General features: G+C 42.7%; 2 protein-coding genes across 5 annotated transcripts; one reads left to right on the plus strand and one right to left on the minus strand.

Moving 5' to 3' along the window:
* The first annotated feature begins 1,452 nt into the window (after positions 1-1,452).
* On the plus strand, positions 1,453-10,522 carry LOC135081096 (tetratricopeptide repeat protein 5-like). 4 transcript variants are annotated; one of them, XR_010259125.1, is made up of 3 exons: positions 5,784-5,911; positions 7,495-7,684; positions 8,961-10,522. XR_010259125.1 is itself a non-coding variant. In XM_063975828.1 (3 exons), exons 1-2 carry the CDS (start codon positions 5,792-5,794, stop codon positions 7,612-7,614), a joined length of 240 nt encoding a protein of 79 aa, XP_063831898.1. In that variant the 5' UTR covers positions 5,784-5,791; the 3' UTR covers positions 7,615-7,623; positions 8,961-10,522. The 4 variants fall into 4 exon arrangements, 3 of the variants coding, with proteins under 3 accessions (XP_063831897.1, XP_063831898.1, XP_063831896.1); XM_063975828.1 differs by having other exon boundaries at positions 7,495-7,623; XM_063975827.1 differs by lacking the exons at positions 5,784-5,911; positions 8,961-10,522 and adding an exon at positions 1,453-1,586 and having other exon boundaries at positions 7,495-8,212.
* A 1,498-nt stretch (positions 10,523-12,020) lies between these two features.
* LOC135081280 (torso-like protein) lies at positions 12,021-19,092 on the minus strand. Its single transcript, XM_063976019.1, has 5 exons — positions 18,805-19,092; positions 15,820-16,038; positions 14,796-15,090; positions 14,113-14,256; positions 12,021-12,711 (listed from the first exon to the last, which is right to left on the minus strand). The coding sequence occupies exons 1-5, from the start codon at positions 18,909-18,911 to the stop codon at positions 12,445-12,447; spliced, it is 1,032 nt and encodes a 343-aa protein (XP_063832089.1). The 5' UTR covers positions 18,912-19,092; the 3' UTR covers positions 12,021-12,444.
* Between the last annotated feature and the right edge of the window lie 703 nt (positions 19,093-19,795).

Consider the following 19,795-nt stretch of genomic DNA (forward strand, 5'->3'; position numbering starts at 1 on the left):
TGAGCAATACTTGCAGCTAGACTTGGTGAGCAAACTGAGCAACTCTCGCTGCTTGACTTGGTGAGCTAACTGAGTACTTGTCGCTAGACTTAGTGAGCAAACTGAGCAATACTTGCTGCTAGACTTGGTGAGAAAACTGAGCAATACTTGTCACTAGACTTAGTGAGCAAACTGAGAAACACTGCTGTTGGACTTGGTGAGCAAAGTGAGCAACACTTGCCTTTGGACTTGGTGAGCAAACTAAGCAAGTTTCGCTGCTTGACTTGGTGAGCTAACTGAGCTATACTTGTCGCTAGACTTAGTGAGCAAACTGAGCAACACTCGCTGTTGGAGTTGGTGAGCAAACTGAGCATTACTTGCCGCCGGAATTGGTGAGCAAACTGAGCAATACTTGTCGCTAGACTTAGTGAGCAAACTGAGAAACACTAGCTGCTGGACTTGGTGAGCAAACTGAGCGATACTTGCAGCTAGACTTGGTGAACAGACTGAGCGATACTTGCTGTTAGACTTGGTGAGCAAACTGAGCAACACTCGCTGTTAGACTTGGTGAGCAAACTGAGCAATAGGTACTTGTCGCTAGACTTGGTGAGCAAAGTGAGCAACACTCGCTGTCGGACTTGGTGAGAAAACTGAGTATTATTTGCCGTCGGAGTTGGTGAGCAAACTGAGCAACTCTCGCTGCTTGACTTGGTGAGCAAACTGAGCAACACTCGCTTGCAGCACATTCGTTAGTGGACGAGAGCATGCAATGCGCGTGCGTGACGGTGTACAACTGGGCCGACGGGCGCGGCGCCATCATCGGCGACTGCGTGTGCATCCCCGAGCCGCGGCTCAGCGTGCACCAGCGGGACTCGCCGGACTTGGTGAGCAACACTTAACGCTAGACTTACTGAGCAAACTGAGCGACGAGTATTACTTAATTTGCTCACCAAGTCTGTTGACTTATTAAGTCTGTTAAATTAAGCAACACTCGCCACTGGATTTGGAAAGCAAACTGAGCAACACTCACCTCCTGAGTTCTAGACTAGGTTAGCGGACTGAGCAATACTTGCTGCTAGACTTGGTGAGCAAACTGAGCAATACTTGTCGCTAGACTTGGTGAGCAAAGTGAGCAACACTTGCCTTTGGACTTGGTAAGCAAACTGAGCAAGTTTCGCTGCTTGACTTGGTGAGCAAACTGAGCAACTCTTGTCACTAGACTTGGTGACCAAACTGAGCAACACTCGCTGTTCGACTTGGTGAGCAAACTGAGCAATACTTGTCGCTAGACTTAGTGAGCAAACTGAGAAACACTCGCTGCTGGACTTGGTGAGCAATCTGAGCATTACTTGCCGCCGGAATTGGTGAGCAAATTGAGCAATACTTGTCGCTCTAGACTTGGTAAGCAAACTGAGCAACTCTCTGCTTGACTTGGTGAGCAAACTAAGCAACACTCGCTTGCAGCACATTCGTTAGTGGACGAGAGCATGCAATGCGCGTGCGTGACGGTGTACAACTGGGCCGACGGGCGCGGCGCCATCATCGGCGACTGCGTGTGCATCCCCGAGCCGCGGCTCAGCGTGCACAAGCGGGACTCGCCGGACTTGGTGAGCTAACTGAGTACTTGTCGCTAGACTTGGTGAGCAAAGTGAGCAACACTTGCCTTTGGACTTGGTGAGCAAACTGAGCAAGTTTAGCTGCTTGACTTGGTGAGAAAAGTGAGCAATACTTGCTGCTAGACCTGGTGAGCAAACTGAGCAACTCTCGCTGCTTGACTTGGTGAGCAAACTGAGCAACACTCGCTGGCAGCACATTCGTTAGTAGACGAGAGCATGCAATGCGCGTGCGTGACGGTGTACAACTGGGCCGACGGGCGCGGCGCCATCATCGGCGACTGCGTGTGCATCCCCGAGCCGCGGCTCAGCGTGCACAAGCGCGACTCGCCGGACTTGGTGAGCTAACTGAGCAATACTTGCAGCTAGACTTAGTGAGCAAACTGAGCAACACTCGCCTCCAGAGTTCCAGACTAGGTTAGCAAACTGAGCTATACTTGCTGCTAGACTTGGTGAGTAAAGTGAGCAAAACTTGTCGCTAGACTTGGTGAGCAAACTGAGCAACACTCGCTGCTTGACAAGGTGGGCAAACTAAGCAACACTCGCTTGCAGCACATTCGTTAGTAGACGAGAGCATGCAATGCGCGTGCGTGACGGTGTACAACTGGGCCGACGGGCGCGGCGCCATCATCGGCGACTGCGTGTGCATCCCCGAGCCGCGGCTCAGCGTGCACCAGCGGGACTCGCCGGACTTGGTGAGCTAACTGAGCAATACTTGTCGCTAGAAGTGCTATACTTGGTGAATACACTGGGCAATACTTGTTGCCGGACTTGGTGAGCTAACTGAGCAATACTTGCTGCTAGACTTGGTGAGCAAAATGAGCATCACTTGTCGTTTAACTTGGTGAGCAAACTGAGCAACACTTGCTGCTAGACTTGGTGAGTAATCTGAGCAATAATTGTCGCTAGAGTTGGTGAGCAAACTGAGCATTACTTGCCGCCGGAATTGGTGAGCAAACTGAGCAATACTTGTCGCTAGACTTGGTGAGCAAACTGAGCAACTCTCGCTGCTTGACTTGGTGAGCAAACTGAGCAACACTTGCTACTAGACTTGGTGAGCAAAGTGAGCAACACTCGCTGTCGGACTTGGTGAGCAAACTGAGCAATACTTGTCGCTGGACTTAGTGAACAAAGTGAGCAATAATTGTCGCTAGACTTGGTGAGCAGACTGAACAATAAATAGCTAGTCTTGGTGAGCAAATTGAGCATTGACTAGGTGAGCAAACTAAGCAACACTCGCTGGCAGCACATTCGTTAGTAGACGAGAGCATGCAATGCGCGTGCGTGACGGTGTACAACTGGGCCGACGGGCGCGGCGCCATCATCGGCGACTGCGTGTGCATCCCCGAGCCGCGGCTCAGCGTGCACCAGCGGGACTCGCCGGACTTGGTGAGCTAACTGAGCTATACTGGTCGCTAGACTTGGTGAGCAGAATGAGTATCACTTGTCGTTAAACTTGGTGAGCAAACTGAGTAACTCTCGCAGCTTGACTTGGTGAGCAAACTGAGCAATACTTGCTGCTAGACTTGGTGAGAAAAGTGAGCAATACTTGTCGCTAGACTTGGTGAGAAAAGTGAGCAATACTTGTCGCTAGACTTGGTGAGCAGAATGAGTAACTATCGCTGCTTGACTTGGTGAGCTAACTGAGCAATACTTGTCGCTAGACTTGGTAAGCAAAGTGAGCAATACTTGCTGCTAGACCTGGTGAGGAAACTGAGCATTACTTGCCGCCGGAGTTGGTCAGCAAACTGAGCAATACTTATCGTTAGGCTTGGTAAGCAAACTGAGCAACGCTCACTGCTTGACTTGGTGAGCAAACTGAGCAACACTCGCTTGCAGCACATTCGTTAGTAGACGAGAGCATGCAATGCGCGTGCGTGACGGTGTACAACTGGGCCGACGGGCGCGGCGCCATCATCGGCGACTGCGTGTGCATCCCCGAGCCGCGGCTCAGCGTGCACAAGCGCGACTCGCCGGACTTGGTGAGCTAACTGAGCAATACCTGCTGCTAGAAGTGCTATACTTGGTGAATAGACTGGACAATACTTGTAGCCGGACTTGGTGAGCAAACTGAGCATTACTTGCCGCCGGAATTGGTGAGCAAACTGAGCAATACTTGTCGCTAGACTTGGTGAGAAAAGTGAGCAATACTTGTCGCTAGACTTGGTGAGAAAAGTGAGCAATACTTGCTGCTAGACCTGGTGAGCAGATTGAGCAACCTTCACTGCTTGACTTGCTGAGAGAAGTGAGCAATACTTGCTGCTTGACTTAGTGAGCAAACTGAGCAACTCTCGCTGCTTGACAAGGTGAGCAAACTGAGCAACACTCGCTGTTCGACTTGGTGAGCAAACTGAGCAATACTTGCTGCTAGACTTGGTGAGCAAACTGAGACACAATATACTCGCATCGTACAGTATAAACTACTTTCATTGACAACTCCCGGTCCCCACATTACCACATTATTAGCCGCGGCTCAGCGTGCACAAGCGCGACTCGCCGGACTTGGTGAGCTAACTGAGCTATACCTGCCGCTAGAAGTGCTATACTTGGTGAATAGACTAGGCAATACTTGTAGCCGGACTTGGTGAACAAACTCAGAAATACTTGTCGCTAGACTTAGTGAACAAACTGAGCAATACTTGTCGCTAGACTTAGTGAGCAGACTGAGCGACCTTCGCTGCTTGACTTGGTGAGCTAACTGAGCAATACTTGTCACTAGACTTAGTGAGCAAACTGAGCAACACTTGTCACTAAACTTAGTGAGCAAACTGAGCAACACTGCTGTTGGACTTGGTGAGCAAACTGAGCATTACTTGCCGCCGGAGTTGGTGAGCAAACTGAGCAACACTCACTGTTCGACTTGGTGAGCAAACTGAGCATTACTTGCCGCCGGAATTGGTGAGCAAACTGAGCAATACTTGTCACTAGACTTAGTGAGCAAACTGAGCAACACTTGTCACTAGTTTTAGTGAGCAAACTGAGAAACACTGCTGTTGGACTTGGTGAGCAAACTGAGCATTACTTGCCGCCGGAGTTGGTGAGCAAACTGAGCAACACTCACTGTTCGACTTGGTGAGCAAACTGAGCATTACTAGCCGCCGGAATTGGTGAGCAAACTGAGCAATACTTGTCGCTAGACTTGGTAAGCAAACTGAGCAACTCTCACTGCTTGACTTGGTGAGCAAACTAAGCAACACTCGCTTGCAGCACATTCGTTAGTAGACGAGAGCATGCAATGCGCGTGCGTGACGGTGTACAACTGGGCCGACGGGCGCGGCGCCATCATCGGCGACTGCGTGTGCATCCCCGAGCCGCGGCTCAGCGTGCACCAGCGGGACTCGCCGGACTTGGTGAGCTAACTGAGTACTTGTCGCTAGACTTGGTGAGCAAACTGAGCAACCTTCACTGCTTGACTTGGTGAGAAAAGTGAGAAATACTAGCTGTTGGACTTGGTGAGCAAACTGAGCAACACTGCTATTGGACTTGGTGAGCAATCTGAGCATTACTTGTCACTAGGTTTAGTGAGCAAACTGAGCAACACTGCTGTTGGACTTGGTGAGCAAACTGAGCATTACTTATCGCTAGACTTGGTAAGCAAACTGAGCAACAATCGCTTGCAGCACATTCGTTAGTAGACGAGAGCATGCAATGCGCTTGCGTGACGGTGTACAACTGGGCCGACGGGCGCGGCGCCATCATCGGCGACTGCGTGTGCATCCCCGAGCCGCGGCTCAGCGTGCACCAGCGGGACTCGCCGGACTTGGTGAGCTAACTGAGCAATACTTGTCGCTAGACTTAGTGAGCAAACTGAGCAACACTGCTGTTGGACTTGGTGAACAAAGTGAGCAACACTGCTGTTGGACTTGGTGAGCAAACTGAGCAGTACTTGTCGTTAAACTTAGTAAGCAAACTGAGCAACACTTGCTGCTTGACTTAGTGAGCAAAGTGAGCAACACTCGCTGTCGGTCTTGGTGAGGAAACTGAGCATTATTTGCCGCCGGAGTTGGTGAGCAAACTGAGCAACACTCACTGTCGGACTTGGTGAGCAAACTGAGCATTACTTGCCGCCGGAATTGGTGAGCAAACTGAGCAATACTTGTCGCTAGACCTGGTGAGCAGACTGAGTAACTCTCTCTGCTTGACTTGGTGGGCAAACTAAGCAACACTCGCTTGCAGCACATTCGTTAGTGGACGAGAGCATGCAATGCGCGTGCGTGACGGTGTACAACTGGGCCGACGGGCGCGGCGCCATCATCGGCGACTGCGTGTGCATCCCCGAGCCGCGGCTCAGCGTGCACCAGCGGGACTCGCCGGACTTGGTGAGCTAACTGAGCTATACTTGTCGCTAGACTTGGTGAGCAGATTGAGCAACCTTCACTGCTTGACTTGGTGAGAAAAGTGAGCAATAATTGTCGCTAGACTTGGTGAGCAGAATGAGCAACACTCGCTGTTGGACTTGGTGAGCAAACTGAGCAATACTTGCCGCTAGACTTAGTAAGCAAACTGAGCAATACTTGCAGCTAGACTTGGTGAGCAGATTGAGCAACCTTCACTGCTTGACTTGCTGAGAAAAGTGAGCAATACTTGCTGCTAGACTTGGTGAGAAAAGTGAGCAATACTTGTCGCTAGACTTGGTGAGCAGAATGAGTAACTATCGCTGCTTGACTTGGTGAGCACACTGAGCAATACTTGCTGCTAGACTTGGTGAGCATAATGAGCATCACTTGTCGTTAAACTTGGTGAGCAAACTGAGCAACACTTGCTGCTAGACTTGGTAAGCAGACTGAGCAATACTTGCTGTTGGACTTGGTGAGCAAACTGAGCAAGTTTCGCTGCTTGACTTGGTGAGCTAACTGAGCAACGCTTGTCATTAGACTTAGTGAGCAAACTGAGCATTACTTGCCGCCGGAATTGGTGAGCAAACTGAGCAACTCTCGCTGCTTGACTTTGTGAGCAAACTGAGCAATTCTTGTCGCTAGACTTAGTGAGCAAACTGAGCAACGCTCGCTGCTTGACTTGGTGAGCAAACTGAGCAACAATCGCTTGCAGCACATTCGTTAGTAGATGAGAGCATGCAATGCGCGTGCGTGACGGTGTACAACTGGGCCGACGGGCGCGGCGCCATCATCGGCGACTGCGTGTGCATCCCCGAGCCGCGGCTCAGCGTGCACAAGCGCGACTCGCCGGACTTGGTGAGCAACACTTAACGCTAGACTTACTGAGCAAACTGAGTGACGAGTATTACTTAATTTGCTCACCAAGTCTGTTGACTTATTAAGTCTGTTAAATTAAGCAACACTCGCCACTGGATTTGGAGAGCAAACTGAGCAACACTCACCTCCTGAGTTCTAGACTAGGTTAGCGGACTGAGCAATACTTGCTGCTAGACTTGGTGAGAAAATTGAGCAATACTTGCTGCTAGACTTGGTGAGAAAATTGAGCAATACTTGCTGCTGGACTTGGTCAGCAAACTGAGCAATATTTGCTGCTAGACTTGGTGAGCAAAATGAGCATCACTTGTTGTTAGACTTGGTGGAAAAACTGAGCAACACTTGCCGCGGAATTTGGGTGAGTAAACTAAGCAACACTTGCCGTTGGACTTGGTGAGCAAACTGGCCAACACTTGCCCCGGACTTGGTAAGTAAACTGTCTAAACTTGCTGCTGGACTTAATGAGCAAACTGAGCAAGACTTGGCGCCGGACTTTCGCTTTATATCGTGGATGCGAGTTATGTAATAGATATGTCACGTTGTATAACAGAATTGACGGACTCCGTGAGCAAACTCAGAAACCTGGCTGCAAGAATAAAAACAACTTTTACAATTTTATTACAATTTTTTTTACTATTATTTTACACTCTCCTAACTTGCTATTCCTAACTTAGTATTTTAATTTTCCCCAGAAATACGACTTCAAATCGATACGCGTGAACAACCCGATGCAGATCCTTCTCAACGGGAAGCGAGTGGGCCGCAACCAGTTTGCTTGTACCAAGGTCACCAGCACCTACGAGATACACTGAGATTGTATGGTACGTGGATGGGATTGGGTGAGAGCGGCGCTGGGATTGGGTGAAACGACGCTAGGAATGGGTATGAAGGGTCCTACTGTTTTATAAGTTTAGCGCCTAATTTAGATACTAGATATATCTAGATGATACTGAATAAACATTTTTTCTTTCTTTCTTTCTAATTTAGTCAGAGCCTGAGGTAACGAGCGGCACCGGAGGGGTGACATTGATATACACTCGGCATCAAATAAAACGCACCTCCCGCAACAAGCACTTCTCAAACGTAAGCATCCCCACTTCCCACCAACATTGGTTCCATTTAAAAGCCTAGTTCTAAACTTCATTTCATTAAAGCCTTGGGCAGACCAAACGCGGGGCAGTAGCAGCGCAGTTTGAATGCGGGCCCGCGCAAGTTGTAATACAAGAAACTCTTTGAAGTATGTCACACCAAATTTGAACGCGGGCCCGCGCTCCAACCGCGCCGCACTGCAACTGCCGAAATACAAACGAGGCGGCGCGGGTGCGGGACAGAAGCGGCGCGAACGCGGGCCCGCGCTGTTGTATTACTATGGCGGCCATATTACCATGACACACCGGACGCAGGGCGGTAGCAGCGGTAAAGCGGTTTTCGAATATTTAAATTTTTGACAACCGTCCGCGTTGCAACTGCTTTGAAACTGCGCTGCTTTCAGTGTGCCTCAGCTGCGCTGCAACTGACCCGCACTGCTTCTGACCTGCGTTTGGTCTGTGGAAGCCTTTAAGGAAAGGTTTTTACCCCAAAAATGTGTTTTTAGAAGTCACTTCTACAAAAAATAGGTAGTTACGCTTGAGCCAACTTTTATGGCTATAAAACTGTTAAATTGGGATTAATGATTAATCGCTATCCATCTGTCAAAAAGGACACGTAAGATCATTATTTGGTTTTATAACCACAAAAATTGGTCTAATTGATCCCAGAGGTGAGCCCCAAGTGAGGCCTTTTTTCAAGTCACATTTATGGTACCTTTGTTTATAAAAAAATTGAATGTGTTTTACTCTATGGATATTTATTGGGCTTTCAAATAACACCAATATTGTTGGGGCACAATGATTATGTCAGAAGAAAATCTTTAAAGTTCGCGTTGCGGAAGGTGCGATTTATTTGATGTTGAATATATTATGGCGTGATATAGCATTAGCGTTTAAAGTTACAAAAACACCCTCCCGTGCCGCTTCCATACCTCAGGCACTGATTATGTTAATCGCTAGATCTATAGTATAATGTATGATGAAAATGTTGACACTTACAATGTAATTTTTTCCAACCTATTTAGAGATTGAAGAAATTTAATTTATCTGTTGATTATTTTATTTTCTAGAATGTGCTGTCGATTTAGCGAGGGCTTCCGTAATTACGCTCACCATTTGGCACCACTGGCACGTAAAGTCCTACCATTCGCTACTGGCTAACACAGTGGCGCCACCTAGAATGATAAACTATAGAAAAGAAACATATTTTTCGAAATTATTTACGGTGAGCCGTCCTACAGACGATTTGAGGAGTTAAAATATGAAGTAGTAATGGAATAAAATAATAAATGACTGGAATTTAGAATTTTCGATGGTATATCCTAGCGTCGCATGGTTGCTATTTTTTATAAAAATGTTTCCATGTAACATGGAATGCATTGGGTTAAAATATGATATCAAATGAAGAGCTATGCTTATTTAAACTTTTAACTGGTGCATGCCACCATAATTATGCTTTATGCAGATACAATAAGTTTTAAACATTAAAGAGGCCAAAATGATTCGGAGGTGAATTGTTTTAGGCTGAGCGTAAGCGAGAAAGGGACGCAAATGTCACAGAACAGTATAGCACTAAGCAAAAAAAGGTCTTTACGTACCTTTATCGTTATATTGTACTTTCTTACAACATGTGGACGATATTTGCTTGATGACTGTTCTATGCTCATTTTTAGTCTTGAATGAATTTTAATACATTGATTTTTCCAATCTTTTAATTCCCAGTAAAACAGTTAAAATTTTTCAATAAAATTATCCATACAAAATATGTAGTAGAATTTTCTTATAATATTTTGATACAAACGGTAGATTGATACATTGGTCAAAGTATACAAAATCCATACAGGGTTGTCTATTATTCGTGATCATCACTTTTTGTACTATCGCCCTGAAATCAATCAAGGTTATTCGAATGGGCAGAATGTGTTTCTGACAAGCAGGAAATATGGTAAAATTGTCGTATAAATGACAACATTATCTATGAACAATGTCAATTTGACAGTCTTTCTATATTTCTACTTTTAACAAAAACACTGCGACATTTTGACGTTGCTTTCATAGATAATGCTGCCACAGAATAGACTTATCTGTGTAGGTAAAATACTATTTATTACACTACTCACTAAACTAAGTTAGATGTAAGTTATTATTCAGAAGCGAGAGAATTTGCTATGATGAAAAACTTTGACATAAAATTTGAATTAATGAAAAAAATGCTAAAATTGTTTATTGATATTTTATTTGAACAGTATTATGTTTGTTAAACAAGAGTTTTAAATTACTAAAATGTTAAATTATTACATTATATTTAGGTTCATGTTTTCATGTCTTATTTTATGTGAAAAAATGACTTCAAAATATTTCCAAGTGTTAAAACTTCACCAAAACATTATGGCAAATTTTTATTAATTGTTTAGGCGGAATGCACCTCATATAACATTCATATCTTCTTAAAATACATACATACATAAATATGGTACATACTTAATAGTGCACATTTAATTTAATTAATTCTACTAACCTTTAGGCAAAGTTGTGAAACATTCCTAGTCTTTAATGAAACAATTTGTTAGTCCTTTACACAACATTTAATAGATGCGATACAAAAATGTAATAAAAGTGCTGTTTTTATAAATTGTATTTTATTTCACGGTAACAATTAATGAGGACACAAACTAGCTACTTATAATACGTAACCATGATAGACTTTACTACACATATAATTAGGTAGAATACTATTAGTCCAGTCAATGAATGCCTTAACGACGGTGTAGAGAGAAATCCGTGGAACACAATTTCTGACCTCGGGACTTTATTTAGCCTAGTTAGGTGGTGAACATAGCAAAAGTCCCCGCCCTTAGCCCTTGAGCCGGCGGGGAGAGGGGGGTTTAAAGGTACCACTTTTCGGTTTTTCGCTTAATCCTCGGAAACTATGCGTCCTAGTGACATGACTACTATGAACCAAAAAAAGCTTATTCAATTTGCTACAGGTGAGACCGTCAAGTTTTTCTATATCTTGTATAGTTTTTGCGGCATCTGCTCTAGAAGGTCTGTAAAATTGGAAATTTTATTTTTGTCTTACATGTTCCCATCAGGAGAAAATCGACTAAATCAACATTGAGCAAACACTATAGACATGCGGGAGCATGTTAAGCCTAGTTCCATGGAGGGGACTGCACCGTGCGTATATTTAGACGAACCAATTAGAGCCACTTTTGACTCCTCATCATTCAAAAACTACTGTGCATTAACACTTCAAATTTGGCTCATGTATTGAGACTTGGAAGATATACATCAGCTTCAAATTTCATAAATATACCTCAAACGGTTATTTAGGTATTGACGTTCAAAAATCGATATTTAGAGCACTACTATCTATCTCTATCACATGTGAAATGTTAAAATTTACTGGTTTTTTATTTGTTCCTTTGTATTTACATAACTACCTTTCTGGATGCCAAATTTGAACCTTCGAGGTCATCTGGAAGTGGTTAGAATTTGGTCTATAGGTCAGACATGTAGATTTTTGGACGTCAATATCTAAAGAACCGTTTGAGGCATATTTATGAAATTTGAAACTGATGCATATCTTGCAAGTCTCAACACATGAGCCAAATTTGAAGTGTTAATGCACAGTAGTTTTTGAGTGATGAGGAGTCAAAAGTGGCTCAAAGTGATTCGTCTAAATATACGCACGGTGTAGTCCCCTCGCTGGAACTAGGCTTAACATGCTCCCGCATGTCTAGAATGATTGCTCAATGTTGATTTAGTCGATTTTCTCCTGATGGGAACATGTAAGACAAAAATAAAATTTCCAATATTACAGACCTTCTGGAGCAGATGCCGCGAAAACTATACAATTCATAGAAAAACTTGTCTATCTCATCTGTAGCAAATTGAATATGCTTTTTTTGTTTCAAAGTAGTCATGTCACTAGGTGGCATAGTTTCCGAGGATTAAGCGAAAAACCGAAAAGTGGCACGTTTAAACCCCCCTCTCCCCGCCGGCTCAAGGGCTAAGGGCGGGGACTTTTGCTATTTTCACCTCCTAACTAGTCTAAATAAAGTCCTGAAGTCAGAAATTGTGTTCTACAGTTTTCCATCTATAATGCTTTATTGACTGGACTATATTATGAGTTAAGAATGATAGTTCTGGTACTTCTGTATTTAAATGTTGATTTGTAAGTCTTATTTACCTTTATTATTAGAGTCAAAAAGCTAACACCAAACGTCGTTAACTAATGAAATGCCGTTTTATTCGTCCTTGCAAATACTAAAGCTATATTCACATTGCGACGTGACATGTGCTCATAAATAATTTGTGACTATTTTGAATATTTTAGTTACAATAATAAATTAACACTTATGTAAAAGGAATTTAAAGGTACTCCTTTAGCTTTAGCGTGTACAATGTACCTAATGATGATGCTTTGTCGTAAATCTTTGTACAGTCCACAGTACATCCGAAAGACTATATTTTTGTTCCAAGATCTCTCTTATTACAACTAATCAAATGCTGCTATTTAGCTTCATATGCTGTCTGTATTCTAAGTTGATATCACGCATTAACCTCCCACAGCTTCAAATCGTTTTCGACAATCTCTGCGTACTTTTCCGCCTTGTTTCTGTCTTTGAACAAAGGCCTCAAGGTCTTTAGATCTAAGCCTAGTAAGGCCCCGTTGTCTGCCCGTAAGAGCTCGTTGAGTTTGTACGCTAGATACGGGCTATAGTGCAGCTTGAGTAGACTTGGTCGAGAGTAGAGGTACTGGCTTTCGCGTAGATTCTTTTTGGCCCAGGCCTCGACTGTTTTGTTGCCGCTTGCCACCTGTATCGTGAAAAATATTATTATTATTAGAAATGCAGGTATTGCAGAATAAACATTATGGTTTATAGTACAGTCACAGCGTCAAATAGTTTGTGACACCCAAAGTAGCAAAAAAGTTGACATATAAGTATAACACGTCTTTGTTACAATGAGGGCTATCGTTTTAGCGCTCACCAGTTAGCGCCACTGTAGAGTAAGGTCCTGTCACTTGCTAGTAGCAAAGACAGTGGCACCAAATGGTGAGCGCTAAAGTGGTAGGAGGACTATCGCATTTGCACTCATCAAGATGGCGCCACTGTAGAGTAAGGTCCTGTCAATCGCCAGGGGTGCCAACTGTTCAGTATAAAAACGATAGCCCTCATTGGAATAAGGTTGTGTTGTGTTGTCAACTTTTTGACCACTGGGTGTCACGAACTGTACAAGAGATGAAGACCTATTAGAAGTGCAGTAGTTTTTGTTTAGATATAGGCACGAGTACGTTAATTTACTTGAAATTATTATGGAGAAACGTCATCATTAGGTCATTTAGTCACACCGCAGGAGCTAAGTATTCAATTTAAAAGCATAGACTATTTGGGTTACACTCTATGCTGGCCAGAGAGGTTGAGGAGGCCTGACTTATTGATTGATTAAATACTTATTTAATAAGTAAATATTTACAAGCATACCTACCATTAAAAATGAACGTTATCTATTTACTATGACACATCGGTAAATTAACTTATCTACTTTTAAATCAAATATTAGTTAACTCTCTTTTAATTTCTGATTGTTTTCGACTCTTTTGCTCATTATTATCGTTCTTAGTCATTATTTACGCTTTAATCTTTCAAGGATGTGTAATGGTTAAAACAAGTGACAAGCGTAAACTACACGTTTTTAACCGCGAAAATAGTAATTGGATCCGGCTAAATATGGTGCAATCTTTGCTAAACTGAGGCAGAAAAGTTCTCGAGTAGCGACCGCGAGCCGGAAGACGTAGTGTGGGCAGGCCTTCCACTAGGTGGACCGACGATCTGGTGAAGATCGCGGGAGGTGCCTGAATGCGGGCGGATTAGGACCGGTCTTTGGGGGAGGCCTTTGTCCAGCAGTGGACGTCTTTCGGCTGAAACTAACGAACGAACTATGTTAAGAATTGCCACACAGGATGCTGTCTGCGGTCGGGTCAAATGGATCGCAGCCCGAGTTATGTCGGTCTATACTCTCTATTCATTTTGTATTGATACGGCCTGACCGTGCGGGCACGATCAAAGAACCCAAAACGCACCGCTGTTAGATTGCCTTGTCACACCTTCTGACAAATTATATTGCCTGGACCGCTGACGGATTGCCCTGACCGACAATGAACAACGACAGAACGCAACCATTGTCGCAAATTCATTAACCTATGTTTAGACTTACCTTTATATCTCCCACTTGCTTCAAGAAATACGAAGAGAAGTAAAACCGCAAGTTGTCAGAGTTATTGCTAGCCTTCGCGTTTCGCACTTTTACGCGCATGTACGCTCGGAGAAGGTTGAAACCGGAGCGCTTGTATTTGAACACCTGTAATATGAGAAGAATAGTATGTGTACCTATATGTGCTGACGAGGAAAAATAGAAAATCAAATCACCAGCGTTTAAAACGTGTTATTTCAAGCCATAGGTAAATAATATTACTATAAATTTTCTTTATTTTTTTGTCAAAAGCTGATGCAAAATATTACACTTTTTACTACTGAGCACTTAAGCTTAGAGCATTCTTATATTATAGACTAGCTGAGCCGGCAAATTTAGTACCGCCCTAGTCAATTAGTTTGTGACACGAGGAATGTACATTGCGGAAAATGGCAGAATACCTATAGCTATTTACTTCACCATTTTCCGCATTTATTGCAATTTTTCATAGGAAAAATGTTTTGTTCATCAGGGATAATGTAGGATTTTTAGTACAGACAACAGCACATCCGACTATACATTTTCGTTACAAAGTAGCCCTTATCGCAACTACGTAATACCACAGTGTTTACGTTGACGTGCTGTCGACTGTACCTATTGACATGCCTGATTGAGATTATTTCTATGATCTAAATAAATGCACCTACCTGGTAAATGAAATTCCCCGTCACATACGAGTCGATATAATGCGTCCCGTAGCTCTTCATAAACCGTCTAACTTCTGCAGTGTCACTGACATTTAAAGCATCCACCGCCCTTCCAACATGATCCTTCACCGCCACACCAGTCAGGTCATCCAGTTGAGCACTAGTGTGGGGCTTGGTCCACTTGACCAGGACGTAGCAGCAGTTCTCAAGTTTCCCATCGTACATGATGCCCATGGTGCGGAGGATTTCGTCGTCCACCCAATCGCCCATGAACGCTTTCCATGGTCTGTCTGTTCTGGAAAAGGGTGGTTGTTAGTGAAGGTTTTTAGAACGTGATTGGCAGGGGTTCTATGATAAGGATTGGGATGTGAAAAAAGTCTTTGGTGTCATCAATATAGGAACGGTCCCTATTACTAAGGCTTCCACCACACCAACGCGTGCAGATCGCCATCGCCGGCGCGATCATAGGGAAATTACAGGTCGCGTTAAATGTCATGGGTCGCGCGATCTGTCATTGGCCTTTGATCGCGCCGGCGATGGCGATCTTTACCAATCTATGGAACTCTTTAATCTTTATACTACTGGTAACTTCTTTCCGCCATTTCTCGCATTCGTAAATGATGTAGTTTTAACTTTTAAATCATATTTTACATTAATTACGTAAACTGATGCGATGATGGCACGTGTCTCATACAAATGTCGCGCCACGACACAACAATGTAATCTTTAACTCATCAGTCATCACGCTTTATTATGCCCATATTACAAATGTAATGAGTACTATCATGCCCTTAAAACAATCTGAATTAACTTGGACTTAGGTCTTGAAGCGCAAGTGTGGTTGTGTTCCCCAGTCGATGAAGCTCATGATGTCGCACCCTGCGTGCCCAAATAACTGCGTGCAGGAAGATTTAATGAATGCTGCTGACAACGCCACTCTTGTAGCAGAGTTTTGGGCTGACACTGTGTAGGTTGTTGTCGACACAACAAGAATCTGGATTAGACAAGAATTTTATTATCTTACCCTTCAATCTTAAAGTTGCTAAAGTACGTGTTGAGCAAGTCTTCAAAGGTGTCGCATATCTGTATCTCCATATTTGTAGTAGACCCGCCCACCACACTGCGGCTGCTGGAATTGGCGAAGACCCGAAGGTTCTTCTCGCTGAAGGGAACTATGGGCTCCTGGCCATCGTCCTCGTAATCTGCTGAGACCACCTGCGTCACTTGAGAGAGGTCTCCGTAGCTGAAAAAGATGGATTTGTTTAAATAAAATGACCCTTATCATCAGGCCTTTTAGTTGGAGGAACGCGACCCTCTCCAATTTACTAGAGGTAACTGGAGTTTGGTCGTTTAGTGTGAAGGTACTTACTCTCCACGCCAGACGGGGTGGAGTTCGCATATTATTTTGTCTTCCATCAGCACTTAGCAGGTGGTCTTATACTACTTTGACGGACCACATACTTCACAGTTATGATCCTACTCATCATCATCATTTCAGCCATAGGACGTCTACTGCTGAATGTAAGCCTCCTAAACTAAAAAAAACTCATAAAACTCACTTTTACAATGTGATTCTACTATTGTCCTTTAATGTTGTTACCCTGTTGCTAGTCTCGTAAAAGTTAGGAAAAATCTACGTTTTTATCTGCTAGAATGTAGTTGTTTGAATACAAAGAAATTGCATTTAAGAGTACCTAATTGCTTTTAGAGATGTTTGCTTTATCTTAACTATGAACAAGTGTCGTTAAAATGTTTGAAGGGCAATAAATAAAATGTCCGTCTCTATTAAAAACATTCTTTCTTTTACAAAGATGTGTCAATCTCTGGTCTTTTTGGTTTTATCCGATCAGTTAGAAATTTGCTACATTTTCTTGGTATGTATAAGGTTTCTTCCTTTTAATTCTGCTTCATATACAGGCTGTCCCAAAATTAACGCGTCAGACTACGAGTAACCCCGAAGGTAGATAGGTCTAAGACGCATAGAACAAGCCTAATAGTTAGGGAGGCGAGGTAGCTAAATGGCGTAATTCAACGGCGCCGTCGAGACCTATCAAAATCGAAAGATAAAATAATTTCGAAAAGAAAAGCTCGTATGGCAAAAACCATTTTAGCGGTGGGATTGGCGTGTACGGTTTTTCAAAAATGTTAAAAACAACAGTTACTTGGGCATTCTCGAGCGCGTCAGATATTCATACTACGTATGTCCCGACTGCCTCTGATAACAACGGTATACTAATCTGCCGGTTTGCGTGGTGGGGGTAGGCATATAAAGTAGTCAAAAATGAAAAAAAAAAATTACTCGAGCACGTCAGATTTTCGGAAGGGGTGTTAAGTAGGCTCCAAGGAAGCTCCCTTTAAAAAAACTGACGATTTCGGCGTGACGATAAGTTACGATGATTTTTGAAAATGCAAAAAAAAAAGTTTTTTTGAAATACTCGAGCGCTTCAGATTTTCATAGGGGAGGTTTATCTCGGTATCCTGAAAGCATATTTTTTTAATCTGACAAAAATGTTGGTGGGTTCTCTTAATCTGACCGAAAAAGGTTTTTTGGTTTCTTTTTTTCCTTTCTTTAGACAAAAATGTAAAAAGACCTTTTTTGTGTAAAATAAAATTACCTTTTTTGTTTATTTAAACTTTTTTTTTGTAAAATGTATCGTTCGCGACTTATATGCCGTAACGCGTTCTTACGGAAATCGTCATGCGGAAACCGGCAGATTTTGTATTTTTAGTAAGTTTTAGATTATATTCTTCAAAATAAAAAAAATAAAAATCGCGCTCAAGAATGCCGGATTAACGTTTTTTTTTTACAAGTTCGCGACTCTATAACTCGGCGGCGTCAAGGACTTATGGTCAGATAAGTTAAATTTAGTCTTTAAACACTAAAATCAACCCCCAATATCTTAATCTGACGCGCTCGAGTACCTATTTCAGACTATCCATTTTTTTTACTAATCTGATCGTCTATCCTAGGCGCGCGTCACTACATATACAATATAGGTAATATGTTATGTAGTGACGCGCGCCTAGGATAGACGATCAGATTAGTAAAAAAAATGGATAGTCTGAAATAGGTACTCGAGCGCGTCAGATTAAGATATTGGGGGTTGATTTTAGTGTTTAAAGACTAAATTTAACTTATCTGACCATAAGTCCTTGACGCCGCCGAGTTATAGAGTCGCGAACTTATCTTAAACTGCCACGCTCGAGTATTGCCGAAAATTCCCCTATCCGCCTCCCTAAATATAAATGTCCACAGAAAAGTTTCATGAGTTTGGAGATATGACCAATTTTAGTTAATTCATCATCATCATCATCATTTCAGCCACAGGACGTCCACTGCTGAACATAGGCCTCCCCCAATGACTTCCACATCGCACGGTTGGTAGCGGCCTGCATCCAGCGCCTTCCCGCTACCTTTATCAGGTCGTCGGTCCACCTTGTGGGTGGACGTCCCACGCTGCGTTTTCCGGTACGTGGCCTCCATTCCAGAACCTTGCTGCCCCATCGGCCGTCAGTTCTGCGTACTATGTGCCCTGCCCACTGCCACTTCAGCTTGCTGATCCGTCGGGCTATGTCAGCGACTTTAGTTCGTTTACGGATTTAGTTAATTATTGTCCATAGAAAAAAAACATGATACTTAACTTTTCAGTTACGACCAAGTTTAATTATTTTTTAAAATTGACAATATTATTGTTGTGTGCAGTTGTGCTATTTTTTTTTTAATTTGTTTGTTGTTGTGTAACACATTAGCACAACAAAACTGTGATTTATTCAAAAGGCACTATTGTGATTAAGCAACAGTCAGAGAGAGTGTCTGTTAGAAGTTAAATAAGTAACTAGTTAGTATTTGCAATAATTCTAGATTTCGCTCTATGAAGTAAGAACTGAGATAAACTTGTTTCTTGCATTGTTTTTAGCATAACCTGTTATTTATCTACACTAATGCATAATTATTATTATAGTTGTGACAAAAATAAAACTTATCAGTCGAAACAAATGAAAAGCATACTTAGCAAAAACATCGATGGTGTTCCCAATGTTCAAATCGTAACCGAGGTCTCCCACTTCACACTTGCACACACTACAACATATCAACAATAACACCAACAACAACATGTTGAACAAATGTTGAACAAGTGTCCAACATACCACAAGCTATCCCGCCCGAACTCGGCGTTTCACTGAGTTTTTTTTTCACATTTTGCTAATGTAATGTAAACAACTATTGAACTTGACCCGAGAGATTAGTGTGTAGGTATATCGAATTCTCGACAACCATTTTGCCCCGGCTCCGTCCGCGTTCGGCAGCCAACTAACTCATTTCATAAGTTTAGTAGAGTTACGTAAAACCGCTCTAAATTCATGGTCGAAAGACCTAGCTAGCATCTATGTTATCATTTTGTATATTTATAACTATGTCGTCATATGTTTGCACGTTAGAATTGCATTTACAATGCATTACTTATCAATCTATTTTCAATTAAGTTAGTTAATTAGTTGCTTTCTTTGTGTTGTGTTTTAAAATGTATTTACCTAAGCAATGCGGATATCCGTGTAGAGAAGATTACGATTTATTTTCCTATCTCTAAAGATTTTAGTAAAAAAATAAGAGAAAAAGTTTTCTAATTAAAAAAAATCAAGACAAAAAGACGGGTTAGATAATTCCATATATCTCTAAAAATGAGTCTAATGGGTCATCAATTTCAATGATAAAATATTTAATTGGTCTCGACCGACATTACACATTTTTGATGCCTTAGTAATAAATATTCTTACTGCATACGTCACATAAAACATTGTCACTACATTGTAGTTTATCTATAGTCTATCCAATATAGCTTGATTAGAATGACAGCTGTCATCAAAAGTAACGACATAACTTTGTAGTAGCGTTCAATGAGAGCTAAATATTAGCGGACAAGAAATAATTCACGTCTGACCTACAAACAATATTTTCGACGACAGTGCTTCCAATAAAAATGATAATTTCGTGTAAATGC

The sequence above is a fragment of the Ostrinia nubilalis genome, chromosome 19, assembly GCF_963855985.1.
Source record: "Ostrinia nubilalis chromosome 19, ilOstNubi1.1, whole genome shotgun sequence".
Taxonomy (NCBI): Eukaryota; Metazoa; Arthropoda; class Insecta; order Lepidoptera; family Crambidae; genus Ostrinia; species Ostrinia nubilalis.